Raw genomic sequence first — 23,390 nt, forward strand, 5'->3', positions numbered from 1 at the left:
TCATTGTTTGGGTTTTAATATCCACAACTTAAATGACATTAAAAGCCTAATAAACCAAACAGCTGACAGACAAAGTCTCGTACTGTAACATTTAGCAAATACAAAGTTAGATATTTCACCCTAGAGACCAAAAACAGAGCTACAGGAGTGAATATTAAACAGTCACCATGATGGTAAAAACAAGTCTAATACACATTATTTACTTCAAGTGTATATTAACGGATATGGCTTTCAAACATGCCCTTCCAGCATAATGATGACAGATAATAAGGTCATTAAAAAGTTGAATAACTTCCATTCTCATCGTTATATTTTAGGCATCAAGCATTTGAAAGAGCTGCAGATGCCCTGTGGCTGCTTGCTTACAGCTGTGGCAGGTGGCTCCTCTGTAGCCGCTGTTGGAGCAGTTACAGTGGAAGGCGCTCCAGGACTGAGTGCATCTACCTCCATGTTCACAGTGACTGGGCGAGCACCTGAGAGACAGACACAGGCACAGACACAGAGAGGGAGAGAGCACCTTAGTGTCTGTTCAAACTTGAAAATGCAATCTTTCTCAAGGATTTTTGATATGAAAAGGAACAACAGGCATTGAGCACACCTGTCTGTTCTCGTGAGCAGGTGCGTGGGAGGGACCTGAATAAAAGCAGCCTTAAAAATAAAAAAAAAAGTTTCAATCTTTTTTTTTATAAATGGAAACTTCACATGTTTTTTTTTTCCAAGTAGAGCATAGGTAAAATGTTCAGAGAGGAAGTTGAAACATACCTTTGTTAGTTTTGTTAACTAGCATTGCATCAGCCAGAGACAAAACTCTTCGACTCCCACCCGTCTCCAAAAAGACAAAGAAACCTTTTATTTATTTAGAGGATTTTTTAAAAAGAAAACTTTTTTTCAACACACTGAACCATGCTTTGTGCATTTCTGAGTTGCTCTTAAAATGCAAACAAGACATTTTTCTCAACAGCCTCTGATCAAACTTTTTTTTTTTATTCCTGCTTGGAGTGGTGCTATTTGAGGTGAGGTCATTTTTTGATAATGGCCTAAAATGAAGAAGTCACCTGCAAAACAGTTCCAAATGCAATGTAATTAACTCTAGTTGAGTACTAATAAGCTAATCACAATACGGAGGTCTCTCATTTAGAGTGAATGTATCACATGGTGCACAAAATAAATATAGTGGAGCCCTTGATGATTAGACTTCATCGTGACACAGTATGTTAAAGGTGGGAAGTGATGCAGTTTAGTAGGGGTGGTGGAGACGGGAGCTGGAGCAGGACTGGAGGTGAATAAGGAAGTCAAAAATGACAACTGACAGCAGCAGAGGGGAGAACAGTTGAGACATTTGACCACAACCTTCATGAGGATGCATTGGTTGTGTTCAGGACTTCCTCAAAGTGCTTTTTCCACTGCTTGATAACAGCCCCCATTTCTGGGAGTGCAGTTCGCCTCCCCTGCTGAGCACAGCCTGAGTCAAGCCCTGCTTCTCCCTTTGTGAATTATCTATTGGTTTGCCATAACTTCCTGAAGGCCAAATGAAAGTCCTTCTCCATCATCTCACCGAACTCCTCCCAGCCCTGTTTTTTTTTCCTTGGCAACCGCTGCAGCTCTTCTGGCCAACCAGTACCCATCTGCTGTTAGAGACACGTGGACCAGCCAAGCCCAAAAGGCCTCCCTCGTAGGTTGCCGCCACAACCGGCACAGTTGACTTTCCGACCACAACTCTCAGCAGCCTTTTACTGTCAAGGGAGGCGTCAGAAGAAAGACCCAAACGCTGAAGAACCGTTCAAAGAATATTTATTTCCAAAAACAAGGACCAGCTTCAAAACAGACCGGGTCCAAAAAGGTAGAAGAACGAAACAGGAATCAAGATGGGACTTGAACAGGAATCAAAAACTGGAATCTGACAGGAAGAACAAATGGTCTACACACAGCTTACACACAGCTAACACACAGCTAACACACAGCTAACACACAGCTAACACACAGCTAACACACAGCTAACACACAGCTAACACACAGCTAACACGACAGTGTAACACAATACAGCCCAACAAGACGACAGGAGACAAACAGGGTTTAAATACAACAGGAAGGTAATGAGACACAGGTGGGAACAATGAGGAAGCACAGGTGACGACAATCAGACAATCAGGATACACGCACAATAAGGAACAAGGCACACGGGCAGGAAGTGCAGAGACACAGAGGATAAACTACAAAACGCAACAGGAAGCCACCCAACACCGTGACATTTCCACAATGGAGGCTTTAAACATGGCCCACTTAGATGTCATGTGCCGGTCTCCCCCGGGATGCCCTGTACACTCTTTCAGAGGTGGGAGTTGAAGACCTCTCAGACACAGGCCTCAGCCGGACCTTTCTAGTTCACCTCAACAACATGCTCGGGTTTACCTGTCGGGCAGACTACTGGAAACCAAACTCCCCACCAGGTGGTGATCAGTTGTCTGCTCTACTACTGTCTTCACTCGAGTGTCCAAGACATACAGCTGCAGATCTGACGATACGACCACAAGGTGGATTACTAATCCTTCGAGTGTTCTAGTATCCAGTACCATTATGAACCATCCAACAGTTAAATATGGTGTTTGTTATGGCCAATCCGTGACTAGCACTAAAGTCCAACAACAAAGCACCACCCAGGCTCAGATCAGGCAAGCTGTTCCTCCCAATCTCCTCCCTCCAGGTTTCTCCACCGCTACTCACATGAGCAGTTAAACTTCTCCAGCTGTACATACAATCCTACAGATCAACCCTGATTAAAACAGGGTTGAAATTAAATTTCTTCCACATTCACTTTCATTTCCAGATCATCATCAACATTTTAATTAAACTCTTGAACCTTATTTTTTCTGCAAAAATAAGTGAAAGCCACGCAACTCAGTCGGCAACTCTATCCTGCCGCATTGGTGGAGTTTCCCGTCATTGTCTCTCAATCCAGTTTGCAACTCAATATGAACACAGAGAAAATTACAGAGGTTCAGAAACACAAGCCTGCATCGAGTTGTGAACTGCGCCGTAACCTGCCACACTAAAACTATACTATAAATCACCTGGTCCTGGATTATCTGCCACATTTCTGCCACACACATACACACACACACACACACACACACACACACACAAGGGAGAGTTTTGGAATGACACAGTAGTGTTAATGGTACGATGTGAGTGGAGACATGAAGTCACTATAGCTGACAGACAGACAATAAAACAAGACTGGACCTCTTGGTGACCTGTGTTTCTGTCCGTGTGTTTGTGTGCGTGAGTGTGTGTTTTGAGAAGGTGTATTATTAAGTTGTCAGGAACCTGACAGAAGCGAAGAGGTCAGAATTACTGCCTTCAGACAGCTTCATCGATCTTGCTTCAAAACACATGCTCGTACAGTGAGGAGCGGTCTGCAGGAGGGAGTACTGAGTTCAGAGATTGCAGAGTCTTGGACAGTGTGTCCTAAAGGTGTTGGTATGCTTCAAACAACGTGCTTCTTCAAACAATGTCTGCCACACCCTTCAACTCTTTTCACGTCAGATTTTGGAGCTGTGTCAAACTATTTATATATTTTTCCAAAAATAAGAAGAAAAAAACAACCCCACTGTGACTAAAAGACAAAAAAAACGTTGCTTTCTAAAGTGTCCTTAGAAATAGTTTGACACGCAGTCTCCCCTAGAACCACAAATTGTGGTCCTTACACTTTAAACAAACAAGATACAACATGTCGAGACAGCTTTAGCGGTCCTGGTTTATAAATTCTTTCTCTCATGATAACAGTTAGGTGTAGCCAGTGTGGCCAAGAATGGTAGTTTAGGAAAAACGTGAGCAGTTTATAATAACCACACACTATTTAGAATTCGTAAAGCATGAATAAACACTTAATTCATGCTCAATAGTGTGTAGTTATTATAAAGTGCTACTGGAAAAAGTAAATGCCCACTGCTGCTCACTTTTAAATCCCAGATTTTTCTTGTGCATTAGGGAGAGATTCTTCAACATGATCTTTTTCATTCTATGTTTTATTCTCAAGTCACCACAGAGAGACAGATTTGGAAACTTGCACATATTTGTGTAAGGAGAAGTGTGGATGATAAGAAATATACTCCTCCAGAGCTTTTCCTAGAGCCAAAAGTCCTCAGTAAGCAGGCTGTCAGATGGTTGAATTTTTGCATCCCCTTAATTGTAATGTGAGGTGGCACCTTATTTTGTATTCACCTCACTTCATTTTTGGTAAATGTGCATATTCATTTCTATCTATGCATCTATCTGAATATACACAGATAATTGTTAAAAACTTGCTGAACAGGAAAGTACACCCATTAAAAAGTTTATATAAATACATCTATATTACACAAATGGGTTTAAAAAGCTACAGATATGACTTTAAATGAAGTAAACTCTTTAAAAAGAGATGATGCAGCACTCTCCAAGGTCCTGCAGTTCAGTCAGTCAGCAGGAAGAGAACTGTCTAAAGTACTACTTTCTGTCCACACTGACAGTAACGGGGACGAACCAACCAGTGAGCGCCATTTACACTCCTTCATGTTATTGGTGGTTTACATATAAGTTGCATTAGTTCTGTTTTGGTTGTTGAGTCTTTAATACGCCTCCCCAGTTTACTCCCAAGACTCTGTGTGTCTCTCAAACTGCTCAGTTCAAGAAAAAGGCTGGTGATATATTTTATAAATGTGTCATCATCAACACAATGCAAAGAAAGACCAAAGCCAACCGTGCGTTCATCTGCCTCATTCTCGGCCCCAAACATTTCAAAATGAAATTATAAAGAATATATAGACTGAAAATTAACTATATTTGCCATGTGTATTGTGACGGAGTTCAATATGGTGCAGAAAAAACAGAGCTTGTGTGCTTTAAATTATTATTCCCTTGTCTAGATGTGTATTATTGAGTCATAGATTGACTATTGACAAGTCTAGTTAAGTAGCCTTGTTGCCTGTAATGTGTTTTGTGTTGTCAATAAAAGCACCTTCTACAGCTTCCTGCTTCTATAACTATACTTGTGTTCTCAACTGTCTTTAGAGAGGACAGCAGCTAATAAAATACAAAATGTTCCACCTGTGTATCTAATTGAGCATGGTAAAAGAAAGACCAGCTCTGCGCGACACTTTTAAAATATGATTTTAGAAGGTGCGATCCAAACCGGGGGCCAAATGCAAATACATCCCAAACTGAGTGCTTATACTTATCACTGTTTTCACAAATCCCAAATTGACTGTGGAAACCACTTTGAACCAACTCAAGACACAAAGCAGAGGAACATCCGAAGAAAATTTAGACAGCAATAAAAAAGAAACTCCGGGAGTGAGACTAACCTGTCGATGATGCCACACATATCAATTTGCAAGTGGCTGTAGTTTCCCAGGAGCCTTTGTTGCACCTTGATCAGGTCAACCGGTTGTTTGTCCACAGTCAAGAGACGCATGCAGCCCTGAAACACTTTGAAGGGGTTCTCACACTCCTGACCGCTCTCCTGAACAGGACATCCTAGGGAGGAAAACACATGACACACTATCAGCGGTAGGTCTGCAGCTTTGTATTTGTTTTTATGTTCTTTTCTTGGTCGAACCATCCATAAACATGGAATAAAAAACTTGAAAAACAACGGTGTTAGTATATGTTTAACTTCCTCACGGCTTCATCAGGTGGGAAGTTACGGATGCCAGTTTTGTTACGAGGTTTGAACTTCACTGTCTACAAGCTAGCAGTGTATAAAGTATTAAAATGTACCACCTTGCCAGCTGCAACATCAAAGGCATGTACACGTCACTGCATCCATTCAATATTAAAATATACATTATTCTGAAATAAACCATTCTGCTCAATGAATGCTTTTACTTTCAATATTTGAAGTGTCTTTCAAATCTCTGACTAAAGTAAATATGTAAATGATTGAGTATTTCTCTACACTGTGGTATTTCTACTTCTGAGTACATCTTCCACTCCTGCAACTAGATCCAAAACAAAAACTGAACTTTCCCTGCCCATTTCCCCACAGTAAAGTTTTCAGATTCAATGTGCAGAAGTAACTAATTAATCAAACATGGCTGCAGAATAGACAAAGGGTTTTTGTTCTCCACCTCGTTATCTGTTTATCGGATGAAACTGATTTCTGGTTCTCTGTTCGGCCTCATCTGAGCCCTTACTGTAGACCTGAGGTGGCTGTAATACAAAACCACTCTTCCTCAAAGGATGTGAATGAACTCGTGATTCATGCTTGAGGTTGATCCTGGATGGTGGAAATCTGCGGCACAGTACAGCATTCCCGCCATGGGCGCTCGGTCGCTCTAATTATAGTCAGCCATTAGGCGCAGAGTTCGACACCTTCCAGCAAAGTAGGGAGGAAGAATGAGTCACTGTTTATTGTCACTTTGAATTTTAGGAGTTTAAAAGACGATTTAGTTGGAGCTGTTTTCCTCATGGCAGTGGCAATGACTCATGGAGAAAGTTTTTGATATGCAGTGTTTCACTTTGCGAATTAAAAATCACTGTTCCATAATCTTACAGTTTTGATACTGTGGTTGGTATGAAGGGTGTTTAAGGCCACAATACCATTAAAAGACAATGTGTAGTGGTGAATTTTTACATCTACACCATACATTTTTATTTGTGCGTGCACAAATGTGTGTGGACGAGTGAGGGATGGGAAATACACAGAGACATGAGGCGTATGGGGAGGAATATAAGCAAGTACGAGGTGAATTAAAGGGGGGACGGGTATGCATGGAGGTAAGAAGAGCAAAAAGGGAAATGTGAGAGAGGAGGGAAAAAAATGAGAACTAGGAAAGAAATAGGAGAAGTGGCATGTGAAGGAAGGCAAAGAAAGAGAGGACGGAGGGAGAGGAGGAAGAGGAGGAGGAGGGAGTGGAGAGGGAAACTAGACAGCTTTATGACCTCATTTCTCTCTAGGTGGCATGATGATAATTATTACCTGGTTACCTCTCTGAATTTTAACCAGTTTTAAATGTCCATGTGAGCAGTTTTCACATTTTGAAGTCTACTTTTGGTAGATGTCAAGATGTAAAAAATATTTGGTTCTTAGTTTAGAAGCTACACCAGCTCTCCTCAGCTGTGGCTGAACTCCGCTAAATCTTTTTGTTGTTGTTCAACAACAGACAGAAGCAGGACACAAGATGCATGTTTTATTTTATGTCTTACCACCGAAGAAGAGTTGACTGTCTGTGGTGAGAGGAAGAGGGATGCTGGTGTGAGCTGTGGCTCCTTCGTCTTCGTCCACTGTGATGCTCAGACGATCGTGTCTGGAGTTCAGCTCCACGCGATGCCACTGACCATCGTTCAGACCTGAGCCTTTAAGCACACAGAGACACAAACACAAATGCTAAATATATTACCCGTTTGGGCTAGTTTCCATTTTCGTTATGACCTTCACATACAAGGGATTTCTCTTTTTTTGTTTTGCTATCTGGGTTTTCCAGTAAGTGAGGAACATGACAAGTTCCTCAGGCTTTATGGATCTGTTCACTGTTGTGATTTTAAAAGCACAAGAACTCTCAACAGCTCTCTCTACATATTGACAGCAAGCCGCAGCACATAGCTAGTGGTGCTATCAGTGCCAACAATGCAGACTATGGCTGACAAACAGTCTTTACCTAACAGAGAACCGGAGGGTGGCTGCTATGCTTTCACGATGTTGCTACCACTAGGGTTGGCATTATCAGCTGTAATTGCTGTATGACAGCAGTGCTGAGCAGCGGTCATGAGCTTACCAGTGAGGCACGCTCACATGCACTTAACATGCACTTAACAAACACTAAAAGCACGCGCGGTCAGCCCGGCTATGTCAAAATAGCAAAGGAGAAGCTCTGATAATAACACACACAGAAGGTTTAGCAACTTAACTATCTGTTCAGAGAGACATTATTTGAATATTTCTTTACATAGACAATTATTGTTTGCTCCTGTATTAATGTCAAAAATGTTAAATACAGCTCCTTTAAGTATGTAAGTTAAGTTTTGAGTGCGGTACTTAAATTACTGAAATAATGAGTAGCCAAGCCTGGAGAAATATGACATTTCAAAAGTTTTATGAGTCTGAAGAAACATTTGGATTTCACAAAAAAATCGTAATTGATCAGTTTGTACTGGAGCTTCTAACGACACATCATGTCTTGTCACAGAAGTTCAATACTGCCGAGTCACGAATGAGCCAACTATCCACTGCGGAAGACTGTGACATGAATTCAAATCTTGAGACTGTGGCTTTTAATATTCAAGAAGCTGTAGCGTGAATCGGAGCTATGAGAGCTTGTTATGTCATCTCTTTTACAAAAGCGGAACAACATGGGTAACATACCTCTCTGTAGGTGTAACTCAGCAAAATCCTGCTTGGACCAACCTGCGCTCAACTCCAGCTGGGCCCTGCCAGCTCTATTAATCTGAAGGCGGAGTCTTCCCTCACTCAGGTACAGCCAGACTGTGCCCTCCTGCTGTAAGAGGTCAAAGGTCAAGAGAAGCCCAGCCTTGTTCCACGTGCGAAACTGCAGCGCCACAGAGACAACACCTGATGACCAAGATGTCAATCCTGGCAACTGCAGGAAGCTCTGGGAGTCAGTAAACGTCACAGCAACTGAAACTTGCTCAGCACAAGAAAAGGTCACATTGCCCTGAGAAAGAGAGGAAGGAAGCGATGGAGGGAATGATTATGAAAGAGATAATAAAACATTAATATTCATTAGTCGCAGAGGCTGACTAGGTTTGACTCTATGTCACCGAGGTCTCATCAGCAGCTCTGTGAAAAAAAGAGAAACTGAAAAAGGACATATTTATTACCATATTGATATTAGCTGAGCAGCTAAAATAAGCTAGAAAACCGGTGGCATCAGGGTCACACAGCGTTTGCACTCACTTATACTATTTGTCTCTGATCTGCTAATCCTACATGACATTGAGAAACAGAAATTCTATAATAAAAAAAAAGACATCAGAGGCATTAGCATGATTTAAGTGGCACATTACAAAAACAAATAACCTATTGAGGGAATTAAAGATACTTAGCAAAATGGATGTGGTACGGTTAGGATAACATATTGAGGGAAATCTCTTATACAGCACAACGTGAAGCACATATTTTACATTGATTCCCATTATTATAAACTTATATGAAAGAAACCTGTGTGATGTCTATCTATCCTCCTCCTTGTCATTTTCATTCTCTGCCTCCTTTCCTCCATAATTTATGTTAATAAGTCTACTTTTCTTCTCAAGTTCGTTTGCTTTGGTACACAATATATACTCAAGCACACGGATCCGCAATGGAGTGGTGAGCCGCCGCGGCCCACCTACATCTTTTGAAAAAGAAAAAGATGCAGCACCGCATTGACTTACCACCACAGAGGCCTGGTGGTTGTTTTTTTTTGCCAGGTGTATCAGGTTGAGGTCGTTGTAGAGCAGGTTTTCCATGCAGCCGTGAAAGTTCCTAATGGAGAGAATGGGTTTCTGCAGTCCATGACTCTGGACAGCTCCCAGACTTAGCTGCATAAGAAAACAACACACACAAACACAAATATATAATAACCATCACCCCCTTCAGGAATAAAAAGTTCTCTGAAGTTTGGACTGTGAACCAAATATTCATAGGAATATTCTCTTTATTCATCGACTCAGTATGCTCTAGTATGCTCAGTATCGCAACCAACCTGATCTCAAGCTGACCAGAACTTTCATATTCCATAAAGGACAAAACTACAAACTTTTAAGTGGACAGGAGTTTGGTACATACAATACATTCTAATCGGAGTACCACTTCAAAACATGTGTTTCTTTTGTGTGCTGAAAAGCGTCTCTCACCTGGTGGATGTCCCAGTGGCTGAGCGCCGCTGGTATGTGGACCTGATGGGTATTTGCATCCACAGTGAGGTTGAGGTGAGTGCTGAGCCGCTGCAGCTTTACATGGTGCCAGTGCTGGTCATCCAGCAGACTACCCACAGAAACAAGAAGCTGTCCGCCGGAGGATGAACTCACACCTGCAAGGAAGGTGAGAACGTGAAAAACAATCGATTGCGGGGTCCTGATGGTGGCTGAGCAATGTCTTCAGCTACTGCAGAAATCCCTGAATGTGCAATTCCTGCTGAGGTGTACAACCCTAAAAAAACACTTTGCAGTTAGCATTCTGTGTCCTTTTCTGGATTTTTAACAAGGACAAAAATGCTTAAAGGAAACATTTTAATGCTTCCTTTTCCTGGAAATGTATGAAAATCTAAAGGAAGGTCATGGAAACATCGCAGCTTCGGTTGAATATTCCGATCTTTGTTTCAAACAGGGAGGTGGGGTCACTGAGGTCACCCTCTCTCATTAGAGAGCACACGTATCTGTATGCTGGCAGGGAGGAGGAAGAAGCACGATACATGATGAGGCTGCAAAATGACAGCGGGACATAATTAATGACAGACCCAACACCAGCAGGTCCAAATTGGTGGATCCATCTCTCCATCCCCTCACGTTTTGGGAGAGAAAAGAGTTTCTGCTGACTGAAGGAGCTACAACAGAAGGAGCAGGATACACACAGTCATTAATTATGAAGGACACTGTTTTTAAAGGGGATGAAGAGATGATAGATTGATATTGAAAAAGGTAATTTACTTCCATGTACGTATGGATACCTTTTTTTTTAAAAGCTAGAAGTAATTTTGAATAATTTATTGTATTTTATTTGAAGCAACCATTTGGACCTCTCCGTGTGTGTCTGCTTTGTTTTCAACGTTGCCGTTGGGTCGTTGCAACCTCAACAGCTTAGTTTTGAATCAAACTGGAGCTCGGTCACTTTGTAACGCACTGTTAAACCCAGCTCGTCAAACTACGACGTTCCACTACGTTCGCGGTGTACAGATGGTTAACGTTGTGAATTCAAGCTAAAATACCGAGGTTTTAGGCTTAGGTTTAACCAAACCACTTAGTTATGTTTAGGAAAGACATCATGGTTGGGCTTGTAATCATAACACACACCTTAGCATGAGAACAGAAAACACATAACTTCAAAATAAATCAACACTTTCAGACACGAACACCGGTCTCCTGAACAAAGACCTTGTTTTGTGTGACTTGCCTTCACGTCCCCTTCTTTAGACTCAACACACACCCAGACAATTTTGTCAAAGTGTCTAATAAGAGCACGCGTGGGTTTACAATGCTAAATTCAGATTTTACGTTTTGACAAGTCACAAGTCCACTTTGAACAAACAATTCAAGTTAAATTTAGGAAACTCACACTTTTAAGCCAGCAGGGAACTTCAAATGGAGCCACCATGTTTTGTCTTTCTGCTTCTAGTCTTCATCTAAGCTAAGATAAACAACCTGGCTCCAGTTCCACACTTAATGCACAGACATGAGAGCTCATTACAGCATTTCCCAAATGTCTAACTATTTCTCCAAAACCATTTGATGAGGTGATGCATTGTGTTACAACTTGAATTGAGAGCCGGTGATCGATACGAGAAGTCTGGGGTAAAACAATAGAAACACTATTATTCATGAAACTCCCTCCTCCTTGCGGTCTTAAATCTCCTCTCTCTTCCTCACCTTCACGCCTGCGAGGAAGGAGGTTCAATCTGAGAGCACCAAAACTTGCCATTGTCTTATTTGTCCAACTAAAAGGAGCACAACTGCTTGATTTATCGAAATTGCGTCCACAGGCTAATATTGAATGGTGTCGTCTTTAAGCTATGAAGTCTACGCTGAACACTACTTTCCACCTTCCAGGAGTCTAGTGTTCCAGACAGCTCCCTCAGGCAATATCACCTTATCATATTCTGTCTGCTGCTCCATTAAGGCTCTTTACTCAAGCTCTAAATCTGTTTATGAAGGACGACAATGACAGGTCTTATCAGGAGTGACTGTCATAATTGTTTTAGCATTTCAGCGTCACGTGGTGCCGTTATTTGAAATACAGCTAGAATATAAAAATAATGTATTTTCTCTAAACCAATTCTCAGCTTTAGTCACAGTTAGGAATTTAATTTATCTCCGTAAAACAATTTGGGGGGAAAGGAGACAGCAATGTTAAATTCGTGGGAGGAATGTCACTTCGGTGTCAGGACTGTGTCTCTTCAGTTCAAGTCATATTTATTGGCATGCTGTTTTGATTTTGAAAACATGTAGCCAAAGCATTTTTATAAACAGAGTAGGGTACATAAAACATACAACACGAATGAGACTGAAACCACTTATTGATATCATGTAGTCATTTGTACATATGTAGTTGAGATCAAACTGATTTTTCATTGTGACTGGTGTGATTCCATCGCAAGATGGTCTCTGGTTTTAATTATTTCTGTTTGTTCCATGTTTTGTGAATTCTGTAAAAAAAAAAAAAAGAAACAAAATAAGGCAAATGGTTATCAGCAAGTCGGGGTAGAATTTGTCGACTGACATTCTGGTGACAGACCAACACTGCCCATGTTATCACACTGTCCCTGGTTTGAGTCAGATCATAGACCTTCGCTGCACGTCGTCCCTCCTCACTCGCCTTATTGTCTGTCGCCTCTCTACGATCCAAAATGTCAAAACAAAATGTTTTTCTCCTCCCCACCATCTTCAGAGGCAAACCATTTACATTTCACTGACTGTGCAGCTATGTGTGTCGCTTATCTTGATTTTGAGACACAAGCCGTATTGCTGCCCCACACAGAAGAAATCCACAGTAAGCAACATATTATACAGCAGGGGAGTGTGTTACAGAGTCCCATGGCTATTTTAGCAATTTCAGGCTCCTCTGAAAATACAGCGGCTGCTTACTGAAACTCGTATGAGGCCGTTAACAACAGAAACTGCTCCTGGAGGCTCACTGTAAATCACGGTTAAAAAGTGGAGTAGAGTAAGCAAACGCAACGGTAATCACCACGATTCATTGCCTTATTTCCTCTCAACACTTTATAGATAGAGATTCGTCGAAAGCGATTACTGGAAATATATGTGATCATTATGATCTTTCATAACTGTAAAATCTGAATTATTCAGGGGGTTTTACACCATAACACAGCCAGCATCCAGAAGCCAACCACACGGAAAAGACGGGGTTTCGCTTAACATGCAACTCGGCCTGCACGCCACTCTGATGCCATCCTAATTTAGTCAGCAATACTTAACACCACGCGCCCAGAATGCACTGGAGCAGGACACACCCGCCCTTGGTGTATTTACTGTTGTGGATTACGGCGTCCCTGTGACAGTTCAGAAGTGAACTGAATTATGAAGCAGTTTGCTACATTAGAGCAAACTGACATCTTGATAAATGTAATGGAGAGAAGATATGAGATGGTTTTGGATAGCGTACATAAATTCTAATGAGCCAACCAATTCATTCCAACTGCTTGGACAGCCACGAGCAGAGAGAGAGAGAGAGAGAGATAGAGCCTTACTATCTCACTGTTGTGTTTATCTGTTTGCTATACTGCATGTCTGTCTTACTGTTTTTATCATCTATAATTTATGCTAATGGTAGTTACACAGGGTTTGACAAAAGCACATCTGCTCTCGCCGAGCTCTTTATGTTTGTGTTTATAAGCTACACACATCCCTGACGCTCAATGTTAGCCATCATTAGCCATCTTTAGCAATTCTCTGTCTCAGACAGCTTGGTAATCTCATGATACGACATGCATCACAAAGATAGGCCCAGGACCGACAGGATCAGGCTGCCAAATGGGAGAGATAAAGTATGAAGAGCCCCAGAGAATAGCCCACACTCTGGAGCTATGGATATAATGCATTACATCTTCAGTTTTTATCTTTGCAACCCTAGTTTAAGCTTCTCTTCTCTTCTCTTGAGCCAAGAGCTGACTGCGGAGGAGCACGCCGAAGCTCACGGTGGATGCTCCAAGCAATTGATCTAAATTACACTGTCTGCAGTTTGCAAACTCCAATGGGAGTGTGAGGGAGGGAAAGGGATGTGTGTACGAGAGAAAAGAGAGAAAGACAAAGAGCATGCAATTGAAAAGGCAAATAATCACCTCTGAAAAAAAATATATAGCAGGGGCAGAATTGGGGCCACATATGAGAAAGGCTGTAATAACAATAACAATGGAGAGTGAGGAAACATAAAAAAAAACACACACACAGAAGAAACAGAAAAAGAAAAGGCAGACATGGAAACAACAAGAGCCAGAAAGTGAAGCGTGCAATGAAAGCGCTGTGATGGATTCCTTTTTTCTCTTTCAGTATTGGCAATATCACTGGGTTATCATAGCTCAATATAATCTCTGCTCTAATACAAAAAGTGAACACTGTTTATATTGGTTTCTGGCTTGGCTGAGTTGTTTGAGCAGTTTCTTGACTATCACTTCAGGTCTAACAGGGAGATGTGACAGGCGTCGTTCAGAAAGCTGATGTCAGGGTTCAAGGTTTTTTATTTTGCAATTTGTGTATAGACCAACAGTCCAGACATGTTGGAATTTTTTTCGCAGGGCTCTCTGCATCAGTTTTTAAAAAATAGAACCACACTAAAATAGGAAGGAGAATATAAACTATGGAGAAAAACACTATACATACATATGAAAACACTGTACATACATACATGCCAGACAGATTGCTATTGCACTACTGGTGACACTAGTGGTGATACTTCTGGTGACACCACTGGTAGCACAATTTTAACTAAGTGAAAACCACCATGTCTCTATACAGTAAAGAAGGCGATATTAAATCAACCATAATGAGCATAATGCAGTGATATATTGGCTATTGTGTGTGTGTTTGTTTGAGAAACCATACCATGAATAGATGAATAATAGGCAGCAGTCAGATAAGTAAGCACGACATGTAATTGTAACAACTGCTTTTAGTTTGAACAGATGTTGAAATGCATTGGGACCAACAGCGTTGAGAGAATACATGGAGGGTCCGACAGACACAGCGCCAGAGATGGGGAGCGTGAAGGAAATGACTTAAGCACAGCTTTTCTCAGGGCCTGTTCTTGCAAGCTTGCCAAAAGCCCCAAATGGGAAACTTTGGGAATGAACTGCGACTGAACTCGTTCAATATATTTCAAAAAGGAAACTTGCTAACGGTCCCATAATTGTCCCTCTTCAAACTTTCCTTTGAGGTAAAAAAAACCTTACGAAATCTTGAGTTGGTTGCAAACATGATCAAAAGGGAAAAGATTTGGCTCAGGGAGCCTGAAAAGTGACATGAACTTAAAGCATTTCCCCCACAGAGACAAAGACAAAGACACATGTCCACTGAGGTGGACCATGAAGTAAATCCAATCTATTGTACTGAATGAAAGATGTCTTCTTCAAACATCAATAATGCAACTGTTGTAGTTACTTGAACAAACAACTACAATTTTAAAATGCCCTCATTACTGTAATTTTAGTGGATCAACCTTTCCACTGCAGACATTTATTCCAACTACATATCCCAGAGTGTATCCAAAATCAATTAAACAAAATAAAAAACAAAATGTCTGCATGTGACAGACTGTCCTATCCACTTTTAAAACATCTCTCCACATTTCTCTCCACAGCGAACTCAGCCAAAAGTTTAGAGGGCATTCAAAGTATTAATGTTGTTAAACATGTTTGACCTATCATTAGGCCCATGCAGTGTTTAACAGATTGGGCCGTCATGCATCTACTGGGCCTTCTGACAGGAGATAAAGCAGGGTATGCTTTAGGGCGTGGCCACCTTGTGATTGACAGGTCATTACCAGAGGGTTGTCCAGTCTGGGAGTCACCCATGTTTTTTTCTTACAACTTCAAACCTTTTACAGAATGCGTTGAGTTCATAAAAGTTAACTGTAACATTTTGTTTGATTAATTAAGCGTTCGGTCGTAGGTAACAAAATCGTCTCAAATTACTTTTGGTTGCAGAAAACCGCGATGAGTAACTAAAGGCTTAAAAACCGTACTACCCAAACCAAAAGGTGAAGTCATGAGGACTATGCCCACTTCTTATATACAGTCCAAGTTTTATGCCAGACTTGAAAACATGTGAACCGATCGTATCCAAAATGAACGTCATTAAAAGCAAAAGAAAACTCAAATTCTAAAAGTTTACAGGATATTGTTGTTATTTCGAATTACAGAAAGACCGTTAACCCGAAAGCAGAAAGTAAAAGAATGGTTGGTGAGCAGAGTGGTAGAGTACTCCAGCATCCAGATGGCATGGTTGATGAGAGGTCTGCCATATGGAGATAATACGATGGTCTGGCAGTCCTACAACACCTCAGGTTTAACCTTGTTTACACCAACACAAACACACATCGCCTCCACAGTGCTCCGTTCTGTGCAGTTTGAGGCCATGGACCGTGCTGTGCTAACCCACTGTGCTTCTCAAAGTTCATCTATCATAGATTAAAAAAAACATGCTTTCCCCTACAAATGAAGCTGTCCTCCTCCACAGTTATTGACCTGCAACTACACGCGTGCTATGGTGAACAGCACCAATTCCCTGAGTTTATTCAAAATCGGATTACTTTTGTCTGAGATATTGCTTGCGACATATGGACAAACAAGTAAACACTGTACTGAGTTAATCGGCATAAGCAGAGAGAAGCGTAATACCCCGGAGTTTTCTCAAAATTGGATCAGTGGTATCTTAGAAATCACATCTGACAAACACACAAGCAATCCAGCAGATGGACAGAGACCAACTTGAAGCTCCCTCCATTTCATTTGTGGGACAAACCCACACTGTACAGTTTAGGCATTTAGCTGACATTTACTCAGAGAGCAATGAACAGATAGATGAAGCTGAAAAAAACAACCATTTGAATTACAAAACGCTTGATTAAATTCTAATATCCAAAGTTTCAGCAACATTACACCAAACGCTTTCAATCCATGAGGATCAATCCAGGAAATCATCTAACCGTGTGTATTGTTCCTTCTCCCACAAATGTAACTGCGTTTTCCAGGTGTGACGTCCATGATTGTGTTTGTCAAGAATGAACAAATTATTTAAGATCTATGAAGATGCTCGTCCACAGCCCCACTAAACCCAGAAATTGTGTTCAAGAGATTGCAGTCTAGATTCAGTTTTTTTTAATAAATATCAAGAAGATTGCATCGCAGAAGAGTAAAAAAAGATAGATCATAAAGCTTGGAGCTCACATGTGCAGCAAGCGCACACAAAAATGGAATTCACACAAATTTTACAGCGATTCACCATTGCTTTTTAGTACGTCTCTAATATCCTTAATTTCTAGTTTTTTTAAAAATGTCCTTCAACAAGTTCTTTATCTGTTTCATGTGAATTTCCCCTGGAAATCATTTGCCTTATCGTATCTAAATATTGGAAGAACAATGTTGATACCTTGTTGGTGGTAGAGCAGCAGCCGTCCCTTCTCCAACACCAAAGTGAGGCTGTGATCTCTTTTCCCCTCGGCATGAAGCAGCGTCCCAGAATTCTTCAGGGTTTTAAACTTCAGAGAGACCACCTCCATCGCCGTCCAGCTCGGACGTACACTCCTCCTGTAGACCAGGCTGCTGCTGCCATCGAAGTTGGCCACATCAGAAGCTACAGAATGAAAGCGTATTGGAGGAGGAGCTTTTTTGAAGTGTGTTGTGTGCAGTTTACTAGTAGTACAACTATGTAGCATGTAGCTTTAACCACGTAACATTCAGTGATCCCCCCCTTTGTTCCATTAAGAAGCTTTAAGATTGAAAAATGTAATCCCCACTAGAGTCTGAAATAAAGTCTGAGTTTGAACGATGTTTGACTAAAAATATTGAGTTTGTATTGACCAACATGTTGTTCATGAGGTTCATGTGAATAAAAAACTGCACTCTGTTGTAACTTAGAGGCAAGCAAAACTACCAAAAGAAAGTGTGCACTTGTGAATAAAGAAATATTACCGCTAACAATACAACAGGAGCAATTTTGAAAATCAATTTGGAATGACCTGAGATGCTTGAATCACTCATTTTTGTCCGATGCACCTTTGCCGTAAGTCTTATTCTAAATCAGAACTGTTGAGTATGAAAAAATGATCTGGAGCCTGTTTGAGCCAAAAAATAAAATTGTCTTTGTGCCATGAAACAATAAAGTTGTCTTTGTTTGTTTAAGGTGAAGAAAAACTAATGCCTCAACATGATTATTGTTTATCATCTCGTTACACGCAGCATCTTCGATCTACGTCACTAAATCCTGAAACGGTCGAAAAACGTAATATTTCTTTATTTATTGTTTCTATAGCATTGTTTTTTATTACTACACTTATTTCAATTATAAATACTAAAATGGTATAAACCTAAACGGGAAGATTTTAAATAACTACACATCACTTCATGTTTATATCTTCATTTCAGTAGAGATCCCAGAAACCTGAAAGCAGACAAATAAGTGAAATAAAGATATCAGACTTACTATAACGACATCCATATATCTCCAGTCTGAGTCCAGTCCTCCCAGTGGGGTTCCAGTCCAGAGGAATCAGGCGGAGGTAGCGAGCTATCACCGGCTGTTTGAGCTTGTACTGGACCACAGTGTCTGCATTGCTGTTCCCTGGGAAAGCCTAAAACGACAGAACATGTTAGTTTGCACTAATACTACATCCAACCATTCATATCTCACTGGTTGCTGAAGCTGCAAAGATCTGACAGCAAACTATTTGTAGTAGCCTGAGTAGTTCCACGAGTACATTAGCTGACAGGAACAGAGGATGTTTTTTGTACTTTAATGCTCATGTTGCTAACCATGTATGCATTCAATTTGAAGTTTCGCAGCCTCCCTCGAGGATAAAAGCTACAATGTTCTAACTTTCATTTGGCAAAAAGTGTGAGATGTAAATAAAACATTTTTGTAGTGAAACAATCCTCCAAAAAAAGAGATGCCCTAGTTCCCGAGCATAACAACTCTTCCTAATCCCAAGACAGTCTTTCTGCGTTTTCAACCTTTGAGCTCACAGACCATTGATCCTAACTGCTGATGATGTCTCTCCCTCCCTCTGTCCAGTGATCAATAACTGTGGGACCTATTCTGTCTCCGCACCGAGCCTCTCTCCAAAGACTAATGGGCTCCATTTTCCCAATCAGCTGCCTGTGAGAAACCAGTAGGATTCTCTGCGTGTGACAGACAAACAACTCTTACACTGACCAGGGGTGGCAAAACTTTTAGTTTTTTGGACCATTATACATACAGTATATATATAGATAGATAGATAGATAGATAGATAGATAGATAGATAGATAGATAGATAGATAGATAGATAGATAGATTGATTGATTGATTGATTGATTGATTTAATGATTCACGAGCCAAAGAAAAGTATATATAGATCAATTTCAACCAGTAACACTTTAAGGAAATCCTTGTTTCTAGACAAGAAAACGCCATGTGCCATAGAAAACTAATGTTCTATAGATTTATGTTCAAGACCTAAGGATTAAGTTGAAAGACTGCAATTGAAATATAAATCCAGATGTAAATATGTAAATCTATTTTTTTTTTTTTAAATACAGCGGAAATATAGTTGTCTGTGCCATGATGTTGATACAATTGCACTAAATTAAGCTAACATCTGGTGTTGACTAAACGTATAAGTGTGTTATTTACGAGAGATCTGCTAAGCCATATTCTAGTTTATCAAAAGAAATTAAACACTAACTGCGGCCACAGTTAAGCCATCCCAGCCCCGACCAACACGAGCGTTGGTGAGGGGAAAGAGAAGCTGCATGTGCTCTGCTGGTGTCTGTCCTCCTTACTTAGAGTGTGTGTCCTGAGTGTGCACTGATGTGGCTATGTGAGTGAAATTGTCCTCCCCTGGTGCTGCATGATTGTAATTTCAGTGTCGTCTTCAGGGTTTCAAAGGGCTGAGCCGGCCGGGCAGCCGAGCGTTAAGCTCAACAAACAGCTCTGTTTCCTGCTGAGGAGGCTGAAGAGAGCAGCATCTCATTTACTTGCCTGAGCATTTTTTTGAATTATGAGTAGCCTCTGACAAGTCCTCAGTCAAGGAGAGAGCGAAAGGTAGAGCATGAGAGGAGGGAAGAGGAGGAGGAGGGATCATGTGGAGAAGAAGTACTTTGTAGTAATACCACATTGTAAAAATACTCCAACACAAGTTAAAGTTCTGCATCGACATTGTTCCTGAAATAAAAATACATCAATATTAAATGCAAATAACGAGCTGATAATGATGGCGCCTCGCAAATGCTTGGTGTTGTTGGCGGAGGTTGAGAGGCATGCATGTGATAACATGTTTGCCTTATAGTGGATTAGTACAAGGTAGCACCTCAAAATAAAACAAAAAAATAGGTCTACCTGAAAATTAGTCTTCAGTACAGTTTAAGTAAATTTAGGCATTTATTTACGTCCAGAGCAAAGGAAGAAAGAGCATCTGCTGAGAAGGAAGTGTGAAGCTGAAACTGATACAGCTGTTTCTGCAGTCAAATCTCCTCCTGAACTGACGCTAAGCTGGCCTGACTAATATATGGAGCTTTAGAAACATACCGAGAGCTAATCTGGGTTCATCACCTTTCATGCCGAGTGTCAAACCAACAAGTTTTTAAGCTTTTACCCTGTTCTTTCTCTTTTTAGTGATGACTCCCCGGCTTTACAGAGTTTGTATCCTTCACTATGAGAAAATCTCATCCTGTCAAATCTAAATCAAAAGCTGTTCTCCTGGCTGCTACTGCAACAAGGAGGGTGCACTGTCTTCGGGAAAGAGAGGAAACGCTTGACTGCCTCTGAATCAAATCTAATACTGTTCAATCAACGGGGGCTTGCATGGCTTCCTGTCATTCTGACATGCAGTACAGTAGTTTGCTTTATCACGAATATCCCTGTAGTCGAGCATTTTCTCTCTTTACTGAAACATGGAATGTTACTAGCTCATGAAAATGCTTTAAAAAGCAGGGAAAAAATATATTTTGAGAGCAAAAACACTCCGCTGGAAAGTGTCTCAGCTGTGATTTCTCCCCGCTGAAGGAGGACTTACATGAGCTTGATTATCAGCTGCACTACAGAATATTCAAATCACCACATGCATATCTCAGTCAGCTTGCTCATTCTCATTTACATTTTAGACACCGAGCTGACACGCTTATCAAGCTCTCAATGACTGAGCTGGCAAGTGTACCATCAGAGTCTTGCTCGGAGACTGATGATGGACACCTTCGCCTCTGCAGGAATCAAAGCGGTGACTTTTTGTGCACCAGGCAGTCTTTCTAACAACAACGCCAGCAGAGATTCAACTGTTTGACAGCAGCTCCATGCAGTCGACAGAGTCCTGCCCAGGTTTCTTTCATTGTTGCATCCATTATTAATAAGGAGTGAAAGTCTCCCGGTGAGCTGACTTGCCGCTGCAGGCAGTACCAGTCCCTGCAGATCATGTAAATTATGTCTATGATAGTGAGGCCAAATACATTTTAACTTCAATGAACTTGAATTTTTGAGCTGCACTACCTCCAAAGAAGTCTTCATAGCTGTTCAAATACCAAATAATTATGTATCTGTTATAGTTATTGCATCCTTATCTTGGTGTGAGCAACAAAGTCACTTTAATCTAATATGGCTCATGAAAAAAAAACCTCTTTGGGACAATTTGACCACTGAATGTACATGCCCTTTTATTGAACACCAAAGAGAAAACTGAAGTTTCTTTTGAAACATATTTGCTTTGGCAAATGAGTTGCGCTGTTTTCTTTTTGTATTGTTTTGATTCATGTCTCCTGCAGGAGAGTTACCCCGAAGCTGTCTTCCTGCCGGTGTTGTCTCCAGTTGTGTCCTGTGTCGCTGAACATCAATAGGTAAGCCGTCAGCCAATCAGAGCTGCCGTATCGTCCCTGCGTAGCAACAGCAGTGATCCGGGTCCGCCTCCCCAGATCGACCTCCAACCACTGGTATCTGTCTGAGACGAGCGGGGACCAACCTCCAGCTCCTGCAGAGACAAAGAGGCTATGTTAAAGATGAGGTGATGTGTGTGTGTGTCCATGAGCGTGTGTGTGTGTGTGCGTGTGTGACGAGCAGAGATGCAGAGTCAGGCAAAACTGTGAATTCATAGTCCGGAGTAGACACTCTGTTTTAAAGCTGGCCAATAAAAAAAATCTCAGTTTGGATAAGAATATAAAATGCTTGTTGGGCATGGATTCGAGGTCAGGAGTTTGCAGACAGTGATGCCAAACATACTTGGAAGGTACACTATATAAATGAATGCTTTGTTGCTAAAGTCATTAGAGGAAATAAGTCATATACAGAGGAAACCCTGTTTTAGTATAAACATAGTTTATCCAATTTCTGGCTTTGATTTAAGGCCATTTACATGCTCCCAGATTAAAAACTCTGCAATACATCTTCCTTTGGTTTCATGATGACAAATAATAAATCATCATACTAAAAGACATTAAGAGTATTTGACGCACACATTTAGAGAAAATGGATTTGACTAACACCACGATGGTATTTAAAGCAATTTAATGACTCTCTGCAACTGAAGTGTCAAGATGCTTCCTGCAAAACCTGCGTGTTTTTTTTTTTTTTTTTAATTATCTAGGTGATTCACTCACGCTATGTTCATATTGTATAGTCTTAAACAAGTTAGTCCCATCAGAACTCTACAAGCCTGGAGGAGGTCGTCTGTGCAATAACAAACTATAATGAAACAATATTCAAATGTACATTTTCAGTTCAATATGCATTCAAAAGGAGCAGATTTTTTTAAAGTGATTTGACTCCAATATTATGTTTCATATTGTCATAAAACAAATGTCTTCCCTGCTGCAAGCAACAAGTGAGTGTACTGTGTACCTCTGGTGAAAGAAAGGGAAGAAAACAAATGGCTAGATGATGACAGGAAACACATCCAGTCTATTAAAAGACTTGGAGGTATACAAAGGAGCAGTAAATGGGTGACTTTTCCCATGACAGGAGGAGAGAAAGTACATTGCATCAAAAATAAAAACATTAATCTGATTTTCACACCGATATTTGATCTTTTCACAAACACAAATTCCAATAAAGTTCAGTGTCACATTAGTTTGCTTGTCCAGTCAACGGCGTGTGGTTAAATTCCTAATTTAGTCGAAGGTTTTTAAAGCGGATGACTCAGCAACAACAACGACAACAGCAAATGAAAAAAGAAAGGTCTCTTTTGTGAATAAAGCTCTGAGTTCAGTTCTAAATGTTGAATGTTTTTTTATTCAGATATGTTGAACCTGACGGTGGGATAATAACTGTGAGAAAGAAAAAACAGTTGTATGTGGTTTTGTCATCGCGAGAGAAAGAGAGACAGCAGAGGATGACAGACAGACAGGGAGAGAGAGAGAGTTGTGCCTCAGAACAGTAGCTGACCTTTGTTCCTTCATCCAGCTGCAATTTCATTTCTAGTTTGGAGGATGCTGGCATGAGAGAGAGTGAGAGAGTGAGAGAATCAGAGCGAGTGAGTGAGACAAGAACTATGGCAGGACCTGATTATG

At 40.9% G+C, this 23,390-nt stretch overlaps 1 protein-coding gene across 1 annotated transcript in view; it reads right to left on the reverse strand.

The window, feature by feature from the left end:
• The window catches only part of LOC137793541 (contactin-associated protein-like 4), a 73,271-nt gene that overhangs the window by 28,939 nt on the left and 20,942 nt on the right, over positions 1-23,390 (reverse strand). The window contains exons 3-11 of the mRNA XM_068589771.1: positions 21,663-21,856; positions 18,346-18,493; positions 17,293-17,496; positions 9,832-10,007; positions 9,370-9,516; positions 8,381-8,648; positions 7,183-7,332; positions 5,340-5,511; positions 367-473 (exon numbers count right to left, since the gene is read on the reverse strand). Of these exons, the coding sequence (XP_068445872.1) occupies positions 367-473; positions 5,340-5,511; positions 7,183-7,332; positions 8,381-8,648; positions 9,370-9,516; positions 9,832-10,007; positions 17,293-17,496; positions 18,346-18,493; positions 21,663-21,856 (1,566 nt within the window). The remainder of the gene's footprint in view (positions 1-366; positions 474-5,339; positions 5,512-7,182; positions 7,333-8,380; positions 8,649-9,369; positions 9,517-9,831; positions 10,008-17,292; positions 17,497-18,345; positions 18,494-21,662; positions 21,857-23,390) is intronic.

Source organism: Clinocottus analis, unplaced genomic scaffold, assembly GCF_023055335.1.
Source record: "Clinocottus analis isolate CAN_PGR_092001 unplaced genomic scaffold, fCliAna1.0.p SCAF_23, whole genome shotgun sequence".
Taxonomy (NCBI): Eukaryota; Metazoa; Chordata; class Actinopteri; order Perciformes; family Cottidae; genus Clinocottus; species Clinocottus analis.